At 40.2% G+C, this 14,005-nt stretch overlaps 1 protein-coding gene across 1 annotated transcript in view; it reads right to left on the minus strand.

Moving 5' to 3' along the window:
- DNAJC13 (DnaJ heat shock protein family (Hsp40) member C13) overlaps positions 1 to 14,005 on the minus strand; it is a 108,850-nt gene that overhangs the window by 24,302 nt on the left and 70,543 nt on the right. Inside the window, exons 34-43 of the mRNA XM_037143890.2 lie at positions 12,586 to 12,701; positions 11,943 to 12,021; positions 10,179 to 10,314; positions 7,729 to 7,913; positions 7,227 to 7,301; positions 6,068 to 6,187; positions 4,985 to 5,164; positions 4,135 to 4,302; positions 1,995 to 2,108; positions 381 to 497 (exon numbers count right to left, since the gene is read on the minus strand). Coding sequence (XP_036999785.2) covers positions 381 to 497; positions 1,995 to 2,108; positions 4,135 to 4,302; positions 4,985 to 5,164; positions 6,068 to 6,187; positions 7,227 to 7,301; positions 7,729 to 7,913; positions 10,179 to 10,314; positions 11,943 to 12,021; positions 12,586 to 12,701 — 1,290 coding nt within the window. The remainder of the gene's footprint in view (positions 1 to 380; positions 498 to 1,994; positions 2,109 to 4,134; positions 4,303 to 4,984; positions 5,165 to 6,067; positions 6,188 to 7,226; positions 7,302 to 7,728; positions 7,914 to 10,178; positions 10,315 to 11,942; positions 12,022 to 12,585; positions 12,702 to 14,005) is intronic.

The raw sequence follows: 14,005 nt of genomic DNA on the forward strand, positions 1-14,005 counted from the left end.
ACACGTATTGTCTTATTTTCTTTTAATAAATGGCCAGAGCAGGACTTCTAGATGGTTATGTGACATTCTAAACAGAGTTCAGTGTGTAAATGGCCTGGCACTTCCATAAATTGAGACACATATACATGACAAGTACATAACATAAAAAATAGCCGGGCAAGGAATAACTTCTTATGAATGAATCAACAAACTTAAATTCTTCAATGTTCAAAACAAAGAGGCTCATAGTTATCAATGGTCAGCCCATCACACACCAGGGTGGTATATAAAGCATCTGGCAAAGAACAGGAATTACTTCAGTGTACACAGTGTGATAAACTAGTAGCTTTCAATAACAAACGAGCAAAAGTATGAGACAAAACTACAAGCAGCCAGCTTACCTCAAGCTGGAAAGTAGGGACTTCATTATACACCCGAACAAAAATCTCACCTACTATAAGCTCTTTGGCATGATCACTATAGACAAATTCTGATCCGTAAGTTTTGTCACAATCACCCTTTTTAAAAAAGAAAATAAACTGTTAGATCATAATTAGAATCATTAGTGTCTGGTTCATAAAAATCTACTCATATTCAGCTTAACAACTTTACAGATAAATAACTTAGAAGACCCATTCCTTTTTCAGAGAGAGAGAAAAATGTGGTGGAATAAACAAACATACGGCACTCGCTACAACTGGGGCAGGCGTGAAACTGTTATTTCTAGTCCAAACATGACTATTATAACTCATGTTCAAGTTTCAGAAGATCACAGAGGTCAGCCAAGGAGGTGTCTCGGCGCTAGTGTTCGTAGAGCAAGTACGACACTTGGCTCCTCTCGCTCCACTCGGCAGACACTCGGCCCAGTCGGATGTGGGCCGAATCTGACTTAGCTCTGTCACAGAGCTAAGAAATGAACATGTTTGGATTGGTTTTAAAAAGCACTATATTAAACAAAGTGCTGGAAAACAGCATCTCTGAATAAATAGGCTGACAATTCAAGAAGAGTTTCCATTTACTGAAAAGGGAGAGAAAAGAGAAACAGGAAGAAAAAAAAGTCCCAATGAATAAACAGTTTAGGTTGGACTAAAATAATATGTAAAAGTATACAATAAACTATAAAATGCTAAAGAAAGAAAGAGATATTTTTTAGGGATTGTATTTATTTTTAGAGAGCGAGGGGAAAAGAGAGGGAGAGAAACATCAGTGTGAGAGAGAAACACTGATCTGCTGCCTCTCACACGCAGGCCGACTGAAGACCTAACCCGCAACCCAGGCCTGTGTCCTGACTGGGAATCGAACCGGCAACCTTTCACTTTGCAGAATGACACCCAATCAACTGAGCCACACGGGTCAGGGAGAAAAGATGTTGTATGTCTTTTCTGGTAAAACAATGGATGATACATAGAAATGCAAGACCTATTTTCCCCAGCTTTGCAATTCTCAAAACTTCCATCTATGAAGAGTTCTTAAAGACTATCATAAAATGAATTCGAAAAACAAATTTTGAATAATTGAGGACATAACAGGAACAGTTACTCTTTAACAAAAACCAAATTAACAGGCATAATTATCTTTTAAACCACCAAGACTCAACCATCTATTGTATGTATTACCCAGGCTTTCTCCTGATTTCCCAACCTACTGTTTGTTGTTTTTTAGTAGTTTAACAGCTTCTCCATTGGAAGCTGTCAGGTTAGGAGAAATTATTCAATTCTGATACCAAGAAGCAACTGTGATTTACTGAGGAAAAGAGGTTGAAGAGAACTAAAGGGCTTAGTTAAAATAGAAGATAGCTATATGTAAGTGGTTACAAAAACAACAAAAAATTCCTAATGTATTAAGTGCAATAAGAAGTGTTCTTATATGGACCAAATATTAGGTGGCAAAAAGCTATAACCTCGATTAACACCAAATGAAGAAACAACAGACTTCTGTTTTGTCAATACTGAGTTACATTTCCAGAGATTCCATCAGAGTAAATCACCCAAGAAACCTGTAGTACAATAACATACTTTTTTAATCATGTTTTCTTGTTGAGATTCAAGAAATTCAAGTAGTTCTGCCCTTGTAGAATTGTTCCATATCAAATAGGGGTTCTCTGTGTTGCTGTTAAGCATCTTCAAAATCTAGGAAACAGTATGTTTTGTAACATTTAGAACAAACACTGAAGTTATCGTTTATTAAAACTGTCTATTACATTTGGTAATAGGCGCCTTAGGTATAATAGAGCTCAACAATAAGGACCTCAATAATTCTAACAAGTTTGATAACATCCATTTGCAGCTGAGACAAATCAAGGCTGAAAAAGGGCAAATTATTTGCCCCAGGTCTCACAATCTTTAAGTGGTGAAAATGGGATTCAAATTTGAATGTTTCACTTCACATTGTTTTTAATTTTTTTCATTTGATTTTAGAGAGGCAGAGGAAGGGAGGGAGAAGGGGGAGGGAGACAGAGAGACAGACAGACACTGATTTGTTGTTCCGCTCATTTATGCATTCATTGGTTGATTCTTGTATGTGCCCTGACCAGGAATCGAACCCACAACCTCTGTGCATCAGGCTGATGCTCTAACCAACTGAGCCTCCTGGCCAGGGCCTAACTTCTCATCCTTAACACTGGCTCTGCTTTGGTAAAATTTACACAAGATATTTTGTGTTAAAGCATTTAGTAAACAGTAAACATAAACTTCAAAGGAACCCTATTGCCTTTACATACACATACTTGAAAACAAAATCTCAGTCTTTACGAAACATACTCCTAGGAAAAGAAAGAAAATGTACGGCAGTGTCGGTTCCAGTCTCGTTGGCCAAGCCCTGATTCAAAGGTGCAGTAAGCAGTTCTGCAGACACAGCGCACGACTGCCCCTGCCCAGTGCGCTCCCCCACTGGCCAGCTCTGCCAGACAGTCAACATACACATGGACTTTTTTAACGCTCCTTCACACGTTTCGGTAAAAAACGTTTTCATTTACAGAGCTCTATGCGAGGAGGAAAGCAGTGTTATTACCTCCATCTTATACAAAAACATCCAAATCTTGTTTTTAAAATGTGAAATGTCTGAAAAAATATATCATTAGAAAAAGTGTAAAACCTTGAGAACTAGCAGTTTAAAATAAGCATTTAATAAATCCAGATGGTGTTCAGGCTAAGATTTTGAAATCCCTCTGTTTTTTCATTTGTTTTTTTTCTCCTGCAGTAGTGAATCAACAACTTGCTAATATTTCTGGAAAGAACATTTCCAGTCAGCAAAACATTTGACATTAGAAAACACAAAGTCCAGAGAAAGAACGAAGACCCGGAGTGCCCTCTAACGCCCCCTCTGCTGCCCAGGGGCACAAGAAAGCAGTGCCCAGCACTGAAACAAACCCAATCAGATGAATTCAGAAACAGATAAGCCGCTTGTGAACTCTAAAAACAGAACCTAAGGCTCCGTAGCTGTCTATTCAACGACTCCTGTCGGTTAACTCTCCAGTGCTGCTCTGGCAGGCTGCTCTCGGCGACCCCACAAGAGGCCAATGTTAGACTTATTTCTGTCCTTAATGCATGTGTGTGTGCATATGTATTTACCGTACTTTTCAGACTGTAAGATGCACTTTCCCCCAAATTTTGATGGAAAATGGGGGGGGGGGGTACATCTTATAGTCCGAATGTAGCGGTACATTTACATTGGTGAAATATTGTTATTTGTGTTATTAAATATTTTCCCATATTTTTTGCTTCAAAAATTTCCCTATTTTCCTCCTCTAAAACCTAGGTGAGTCTTATGGTCCGAAAAATACAGTACTTTCAGGATTTCAACCTTGCATCTAAATAAGTTATACCTTATGAAAAGCAGCTAAAAACAGACTCTGGTCTCCCAACCCCCAGCCCTCTGCACAACGTAAAACCCTCCCACGTCTGCTTGCCTGCCTATCCCTTTGTGACTCAAGATCGGTTAAGAGAATTAGGGTGGCGCCACAACTGAGGGGCTGTGAGGTTCGTTTATACTTAACAGAAAGACTGGGCTTACAGAGAGGATACCATTGCATCGATCCACAACAAAATAAGTTTCTTGGTTGAGGGAATAAGCACGTAAACATTTCCAAATTTTAGGTTTCCTACAGCAATATTCATCCAAACTCATCAAAACCCAGGCTACCTCTGAAGCACATACCTCCGTGGGACTGGCCACAGCAAGTTTTCTAGCAATATAAGGTGTGAGCATGCCAGACAAACTTTTCCGTATGGTTGGGTTTTCTGGGGTTGCTTGCTCTTCCGGCAGATACCCTCCAAGGCGACTCAGAGCACGGACACTCATTTTGGCAAGGCTGTTTGCAACTTCCTGTTTAAAAAGATTAAGACATTACAGTAGCTGTTATCTTACACATACAACCCAATGACTTTATGAAGTCAAACTGTATGGAACATATTTAAAAAGCAGACAGCAAACAACCAAGAAAGATACAAGAGTCCCCAATACTGATGTTAAAAGAGTTTATGAGTAAGACCTTACTCTTTTATTTATACAAAGGACCATCAGCATCTATGAACTCATTTATACCGAAACATTATCTCATACATCACTGGAGGAAACGCATTTTGGGATTGGCTGGGGAACAGAGAACAGGCAGGAATATTTAACTGCTCAAGGCACATACTGACAATAATATGAATAATGACTGAGAGCAAACAGGAGAGAAAGAAAAAATGCGTGTAAAACTCAGGTCAGCACTCAAATGTTTGAGGGAGCTAGTCCCAAAGGTATTGTTGTATGTCCCTGTATTACAAAACCATTAATTTTGCAATCATAAAGGTGATGTTGAGTAATCAAGAAAAGATTAAGTTATTCCCAGTATTTGCTAATACAAATTCTCTTGTCTTGAATCCTCCAGTAAAAGTGGTTAGGATTAAAAAAAGTTTGGGGGCTTAAAGAGCAAAAAACTTAGTTTATGGGGATTCTGGATAGTTGAAGCTCTGCCTCACACGAACCTATGGTTTGGGTTCACATTCAGTATTCAAGTTACCTGCTGGTTGGTTTCTTCGCTTTTCTGAATGCCACTCTCTTCCAGCGTGTAGTCGTAATTAAACAGATAACCGAGCATATGCCACAGAATTCCAGCCTGAAACAGGTGTGTCTGCAGCCAGAAATCCACAGCGAAAGAACTGACACACTCGACCCCAAGTGCGGCTACCCGGGGAATACTCTGTGAGAGTAAGAACAACGAATCGTTACAGAGTTAAAAGCAGCTCCTAGGAGAGATGGATGCATGTCAGGCTAGTTATCTTGTAATGCAAAATATTCACCTCCTCTTAGATTTCCATTTTCAACTTAAATCTGAATCCTATATCCTTCGAAGCCTAAAACTAAAAGTGACCCTGTGACAAAACAGAATTACTACCTTTGAGGCGAGTGTTCAAAGACTTGGCAATAGTTTTCTTCATTTCACTTCTTGAATTTTCAATTCTTTAAAATGCTAACAAGGCATTTACAGCAACCCACATGCCAGTGTACTTAAGTGTATCAGTATCTTTAGTGCAGGTGTACAAACGTACTTCTTTAGATGAGAGTTTATTCTTACTAAACACTTCTAAGGACATCAGGTAAACACAGTTGAGGACACATTTTCACCAGATCCCTTACTCCTGGATAGCTTCGTCCACACCAGCACCCCAGGCCTCCTCCCTTCCAACACAACTCTCCCTCCGTCCAGTCACTCTCCCTCTCTGCTTCCCTCAGCAGGACCGAGGAGGAGAACAGCGAGCTCTCAGGTCCGTGAAGACGCTCCCCGGCGGCAGTGACTTGCCTAGGCTTCAGGTTTTATGTGTGTGGTCCTTTCCTTTCCTAGACGCACTCAGTCTAGTCTTCCCTGCCTTTCTTCTAATGTCGGATGAGACCCGTTTCTCTTTAGTCTCATTCTTTGTGGGCCAGCTTAGGAACGAAAGCCTTCATTTACAGCAAGGCTTCTGTGAAAAATGCTGTTTGAGATCCAAACAGTTAACTTACAAATAATTTGGGAAACAAACGACTTGTTTATAAATTGGAGACTGGCTACCTGAAAAGAAAACTCATTGCTGCCCATCCGGAAAGCACGAAAGACGGACCCTACCTTGCCAAAATAGAGCACCCGGCAGAGATCCTTGATGATGCCGGGCATTTCCGTGATCTTCTCTCGGCATTCTTCAAACTGCGCGGCCACGCTGTAGCATTTGCTTATGTGCCCACACACCTGCGGACAGCACCAGCGGGGGGCGGGGGGGTTACATGTGTATTCCTTAGACGGTGGGAGTCAAATCAGCAGACGTTTATAAATCATGCTTAACAGTATATATATAACGCTCCAACAATAAACAGGCTGTTTCCATTAAATCACTTCTACTTCTGGTTCGGATTCCCTATGGATGAAGGCTGGCCCATCACAGCCACTATGGAACACGGGCCGAATCGACCATCGCCTCTCATCGTGTGACCAGGGAGCTAAGAATGGTTTTTCCATTTTAAAGGAGTTATTAAAAAAACACCACCACAAAAACATTCAACAGAGATGGTATATGGCCTAAAAGCCTCAAATGTTTATTCTCTAGACCTTTATTAAAATGTATGCTGACCTCTGGATTAAAATTTTTTCCAGCTTATTAACATTGTAGAACCATAATTCTATTTATCTACTACATTTCAAAGTAGAAGATGAAACTCAAAAAGCCTGCACTCAATTGTTTTATAGGTGTATTCTAAATTTTGCTGGCATAAATAAAGGGCCACACAAAAGGTACATTCTATAATGATCTTAATGAATTCTTGATGGGTGTCCTATCAAAGAATTCAACTATTATAACCATAACAAAAAGTAAACCAATTAAAATACTAGGGATAGGGGAGGGAGGCAGAAAAGGAAATCAGAGAAGGAGTTGAAAGATAAGTGAAATAAGAATGGCAAATATTTGAAACTGGGTAATGGGGGCATAAGGGTTCATTATACTATTCTGTGCTTTAAGAAAATAAAAAAGCCAACAGATCACAAGTGACTTAGTGAGTGCAATGGTTCTTAAAGTGTGATGCACAGACCATCACTATCACCTGCAAATCTGCGTAACCAAGTATGTTCTCAGGGCCCCGCCCAAGATGCACTGAATCAGAAACACTGTGGGCAGGGTAGGCGGTGCTCAGAAACTATGGTTTAATGAGCCCTCTGAGTGGTTTTCATAGACATTGAAGTCTCAAGGAAAGGCACAGTGCAATTTTCTTGGAACCAAATGTTTCAGCCTCACCTGCACTGACATGTCACTTGGTTTACTAGAACGATTCAAGACAGCCACACAGCGACTAAATGCCTCTTGCAACACCTGCAGAGAAAGAAAGAAGCCAGCCATTAAGCTCCCATTCTACCTGAAGACTGAAAAGCCTTTTCAGGGAGAAATAAATATGAATAACCTTTTAGTATTAGACACTGGGTAAGTGAATGTTTGCTCAATCAACATCTTGTAAATAAACAACAAAGTTTATTTTTAAATGGTCTGAATACGATACTTTATAAACAATATTCAGCTCCTCAATTTTGAATCCAATACTCTCCAGTATACATTATGAAACAGAGCTCCATTCTCTACCTTTAATTTTTACTAGAATATAGGAAATATAACATTGTTATCTGTTGGCATAAATGAAACAAACTGTATCAACTGTTTGTACTTGGCAAATTCTCTATTGCCAAGAGTCATACAATGTGCCTGAACTAGCGTGAAGGTCAACCCAAAGGTCACTCCGTGTTACCTCGATCCCATTTTCCCTTCTGAGCTCTTCCGCATTGAGGGCTGAGCAGTTGACAGTGTGGAAAGCTAGCTCTACAGCAGCAGGCAACAGAGGTGACTCTTTTGAGAAAAGGAGGTCATCTGAAGTTTCCATTGTTATAGTCCTGATTAGCATGGGGTATCCTGCATATTTATAAGGCTGCAAATCTGAAACAACCAAAGGTTAGTGTTGGGAGAACAACAAACAAAACAAAAACTGACCTTACCATGACTTTAAGTTAATTTTGACACTAGTCAGTTATGGTGCCTTAAAAAAGAAATGATAAAATATTCAACACCTTAAATGTTTCCTAATTCTAGTTTATAAAAAGAAATTAAAACCAGTATAGATCCCTTGGATCTTTTCTAGAAAACTTGGTTTGGTTGATTCTCTAAAATGTTTCCACTAGTAAAAGAATACTTTCTGGCATATTAACCGACTTTAGTGTATAGTAGTTTTGAGCCTCTACAGAATATTACTTTCTACACTGTCCTTGTGATCCTTGTAACTTTTCCCCTGATCACAGACAGGAAGACACAGCCAGCACACCAAAGACTGTACCAACAACTGTGATGTTCATACTTCGTAAAGAGATAGTGAGAGACATCTGATTTAAATGAGAGCGAATATTTTTTAAAATATTTTATTTATTTATTTTAGAGCAGGGAAGGGAGGGAGAAAGAGAAGGAGAGAAACATCAGTGTGCAGTTGCCTTTCATGTGCCCCTTGGGGACCTGGCCTGTAACCCAGGCATGTGCTCTGACTAGGAATGGAAGTGGTGATTCTTTGGTTTGCAGGCCAGCGCTCAATCCACTGAGCTACACTAGCCAGGGCAAGAGTGATTATTTTATATTCTACTTTCTGAATAATAAGTGTACTTTTCTTTCTTTTCACCAGTTATTGTAAAATGAACATTCAACAATACTGAATCTGTTCTAGAAATACAAGATAGAAACAACCTATTAACTGCATTGTTAGTTCCGTGCATTGATAAATTTAACGGTGAAAGCTGAAATGTACAGGTACCCAACTGCTCTGTTCTTTTCACTAAGCTATAAGGCAGGAATATGCAAATATACTGGCACTGACTGACTTTATCAGTGCCTATATAATCCCTCTGGAAAGCAACTGGAAACTTTTACTTTTGACCAATAATCTACCTTAAATTACCTCATTTTTCAAGTGATTTTTTTTAAAAAAGCCTGCTGCAACCAGTCTCAGTAATCCTAACACATACATGCCTATATGTGGTAAGAAAGACTAGTGAATAAATTTTAAGCCTATCAGATTAGGTCCCCTACCTCAAAACCCACTGGGTATAAACCCCCCTGGCAAAAGTGTGAAACATATCCTGAAAAAAACATTCTTGACCTTGATGACAAATCAGTGATAAGCCACAAGTGCACCTTGTGGCTACTGGAGTTACTAGCCATTAAAAAATAACGGTTTGAAAAAGATGCCTTTGAACTTGATCTGACTAGTAATAAATGTCATATAACTAAAGGCTCACAAACGTGTTCTGTTCGCCAGACACAAAAGTGACACAGTCACTGCTCTCTAATGCCCCCACTGGTGCCCCCCCCTTCCCTCCAGCACGTACACACGGACCGCAGCGTCACTGTCTGCAGTTACCCAACACTCCCCCTGCTTGTGTCGGATGCCCTGCCCCATCTTCCTTTTCTCCCTGCTTCCCCCTGCAGAGCAAATGGATCGCTTACTGGGTGCGGTGAGCCCAGTGTCGTATGCAAGCTGATGGACACCTGCCACACGGAACCTAACCCGCACCGCAAATCTTACAAGTTTTCAACACAGCCCCAGCTCTTCACCTGCCACCGGCAGGGTTACTGTGAATGGCCCTACCAGCATGCTGGAAATCCCCAATAGCCCTGCACCCCGCCATCACAACTATTTAATCTACAGCAGTATTTCTCAAACTGAGGGGTGTGACAGCTACCACAGGAAGCAAGTGGTGTGATAAGGAATACATGATTATTTGAAAAGACCAGAACACTCTTGGCGTTTCCGGCCTTTGGAGGCACTGGGAGTCATGGTAGGCACAGGATTTCACATGTGATCTAATACCGAATGACCCCTGAGCCAAACACTGCCCGATACATTTTAGATGTCATTTAGTATGTCTGCTGCTAAATATCTGAACACAAAAATAACCAAGTACCTCCACAGAATGGAAATGTCCTTCAGGAAGAAATAATGAAACCTTGCTGGAAATGCAAAATACTGTAAGTGGAAGGCAGCAAATAACATTTTGGGTCTTCCTATAAAAAAACTACTCTTTTGCTGTACCTAAAATACAATTCTAAGAGCATTTTGCAATAATCATTATAAATATATTAAAATATGCTGTAGAAACAAGTAACATAATGGAATTAGCTGGAAGGTAAATTGAAATTCTAGAACAACACATGCCTTACCTTCTTTGTGACGGTTGAAGAGAATGCTCTGCGTTTTCAGAATTAAAATTATGTTCTCTGGATCTGGTCCATCCACTATTTTTACTGATTTGGTACATAAAAACTCATATGCTTTATTTACTTTTTCAAACATATCCTGCATGTAACCGAAGATAATTTACTTTTAACATGAAACATCTCAAATCACAACTAAAAGAGAACATAGCTGGTTTGTAGTTTACCAATAACTTCTTTATATATATATTTTATATTAAGAAATTCATTCCAGCCCTGGCCGACGTGGCTCAGTTGGTTGGGGCATCGTCCCATACACGAAGAGCTCGTGGGCCTGATTTCTGGTCAGGGCACACGCCTAGGACGCCAGTTCAGTCCCTGTTTGGGCACTTATAAGAGGCAACTGATGGATGTTCCTCTCCTCTCTCTCCCTCTGTGCCCCTCTTTCTAAAATCAGTTAAGCGTGTCCTCAGGTAAGGACAAAAATAAATAAATAGTTTTTAAAAAGAAATTCATTTCAACTGTAATTTAGCTGGTATCCTTTTAAGGTGAAACCTTCCCCCCTCAATATCTATTCAATGACCTCAATACCACATACTGAAAATGACTTCCACACTGGTTTATACTGTAAGTATTACATTAAACTGCGACACACTAGAGATAGTTTTAGTTATTATTAAAACAACTGTAAGAGTTTCACTGAGTACTATGGCAGGGCCTGTGCTAAGTGCTTTACAAACATTCCCTCTGCTAGTCCTCCAAACAGCCACGTGAAGTACGGATTATTATCCTCACTTTTCAGGAGATGTTCAAGTACTTGTCCTACGGTCACAGTCAGTTGGCGACAGAGTGAAGATGCCCAGACCCAGACCCGAAAGCCGCGCTGGTGCACTGCTGCACCACATCGCGTTCCTGGACCCGCGTGCTCACCCTGTGCCGGTGCCACATGTGCTGCTGCTGCAGCTTCAAGGAGCAGTTCTACGGAGCAGCTACATACGGAGTACGGATTACAGCCTCTGGCAGGGCAAGTCTAGCAATTTAATGCTGACTCCAAATTTCTTCCTATCTTGATTGTTCTCTCTCCCAGATGAATCTGAATTGCTAAAATTTTCTCAAAACTGTCTTAAGGTTTTGATCTGAAATGCCCTCCGTATGTAGAAGTGGCATCTTTTCAATGTTGTCTTCCCGTTCAGGGACACTGTCTGTCTCTAAAAACAACACTGGAAGTCACTACAAGTTATTAAAAATAAGACTATCGACCCTAGTTTTAATGGTTCTCATCTGATTTCATCTTTCACGAATTGGTATTTTAATAGGAAGCTGGAAGAAGCAGTATTAGGGAATGCTGTCTATTAGGGAATGCAGACAACTTTAAGTTCGAACAAAAACATCTACTTTTTCAGTGAGGTATGAAACTGGATGTCATTAGAAAAAAAATTACACAAAGCAATCTGGATGGCAATGGCATCATCTACAAATGAATTAAATTCAACCACAAACCTAACCTTCAATTAGTCAGTGAATGCCAATTGGAGTTGATTCTTGAAGGGGAAAGAACAAAATCTCTAAGTTACTCATCTCAAGGACAGTTTTTCTGGTAAACCGAGGGGGGCCACTCATGCAGGGAACCCAGGTGGAGGATGAACACACACCGGGTGCACGTCGAGAGGCGGACGTTCGCACAGAGGACAACTTGGCTGCTCTCTGTCTGCAAAAGTCACAGAGTGAAGGGGGTGGCCCCAGAGCCCTGATTCCGAAGGTAGTACCTACCCTGCCTTCTGGATTCTTATCAGGATGGTACTTTTGTGCAAGTCTGAAGTAAGCTTTTCTAATCTTGCTCTCGTCATGCCTGTCAAGTAGGAAAATTATTTTATGAATACAGTAAGATACAAAAAAATATTCACACAATTGTCTAAAATGATATTGTAAGAATCTTACGTTATTTTCTACGATCATATATTAGGTATCAAATTAAACTCAGTTAAATGTAAGTTTATCTTTTATGTTATCTTCACATATTAAAAATAAAACCTAAATTTTTCCTATGCAAGGTTATCATTCACTTTCAATACAAAATAATATTTTGCATTTGAAGAACTGAGAAATTATTTACAAAGTAATTTTTCCAAAATACCATTCTGAGCACTATAAGTTATTTTAAGTACAGAAATTCAGTCTATACTTAAGAAAATGACTCTTTTTTAAGAAAAACCTATTTTAAACCTATTATAGTAGGATCAATGTATTTTCTCTAAAACATCGATCCTACTATAAAACGTCACTGGTGAAGTGCATCTGCAATCTCCCCTAAGCCCCTGTCACTCAGCACGCCGGGCGCATTTCTACGAAATCTCTTCCTCACACGTAACACAAACTGCAAGAGGAAGGGCATGTAATACTGAACGTAACTCACGGTCCCTGTCCTTGAGGGAGATGAAGCACTTCATAAGCATCATCTATTGACATGGTGGGTGGCTTCTTTTCTACTTCCTTCTTCCAGGCCTCAAGGGTATCTTTCAGAAGCTTAACCTTAAAGACAGAGAATTAAAATTTATACCTATTAAAATACAACTACTTCAGAATATAATTTGTAAGCTATAGAATTCCTGTGCTATATTTATTTAAATTGACATTTCTAGGCCATCCAATTAACAATTTTCTGAAATACAAATAACCAAAAACCACCCTCCTTGCACTGCTGAGTAGTTAGGTAGCAAAGTATTTGCCGCAAGACTATATTCTTCTATTTTTAAAGTGATACCCGTTGAACAAACGTTTGGAAAGTACAGAAAAGTCTGAAGTCAGCAGATACCACACTGTGTGTGGTGGGAAAGCAAGCGCCGCTCGGTGTCAGGCGTCTCACGGTGCCCCCACATCGCTGCTGGTGTGCGGCACTCGGACAAGTGTAAGCAAGAGTGAGCGCAGGGAGTGTACGCAGCAGGTGAACAGAGAGCTAACATTCAGTGCACGCCTACATGCAGACGCAGATTTCATTCTTATACAAAATCTTGACAGTACATCAAAACACTGAGATTTTGAGAGACAGATACATGATTCCCAGTGAATAAGTGACCGAGCTGGATTTGAATCTGGATCTGACTGAAAAGCCCACACTTTTTCAACTATCTCATGTAGAATCCAAAAAATGTCACAGACTCTACCTGCCTCCACTTGGTCAGAGCACTGTGAGGAGGCAGTGATTAATGGTACAAACGGCAACTGTTCTGAAACATTCTGGTGGTAAGGGTCACGGTCCACCCTCTGCCCGCTACAGTAACAGTCCAACAGTGGGCTCCCAGGTCTACTTTACTCCGGCCTTCCAGCAGATCCAAAGGGCAAAGGTGGAAAGGTCCCAAGGGCACTGTGGGCGGGCGGGCAGGCGGCAGACACTACCATACCAATAAGCAGGTCACACTTACTGCCTCGTATGTGTGCCAGGAACTGTGTTGTGTTCTTTTATGTGAATTCTTAGTTAATCTCCCTAACTACCCCATGAGATAGCTGCTATTGTAAGTAGTACTAGTACCATTACCACAACAGAGGTTTAGAGAAATTAGGCAATATACTGAATGTTACATAACGGTGAAAATGAGACTCGATCCCACACTGCCTAACTCCAACATTGGTGAGCTTAAGCAATCTGCTATAAAGACAAGTTTCCACCAAGATATTATAATAGTATATAATTGTACTACATATATGAAATTAAGTTTGTTTCATTTTTCTCACAGAAGATCAAGATTGTAAAATTCCTAATACTCCCTCAAAAATTATCATTCAGTTTGGTATGTACCCAAATATATAGAACTATACTTGGAGCTATACAGTGCTTA

This window comes from Artibeus jamaicensis, unplaced genomic scaffold, assembly GCF_021234435.1.
Source record: "Artibeus jamaicensis isolate MK-2021 breed Jamaican fruit bat unplaced genomic scaffold, CSHL_Jam_final contig_519, whole genome shotgun sequence".
Classification (NCBI taxonomy): Eukaryota; Metazoa; Chordata; class Mammalia; order Chiroptera; family Phyllostomidae; genus Artibeus; species Artibeus jamaicensis.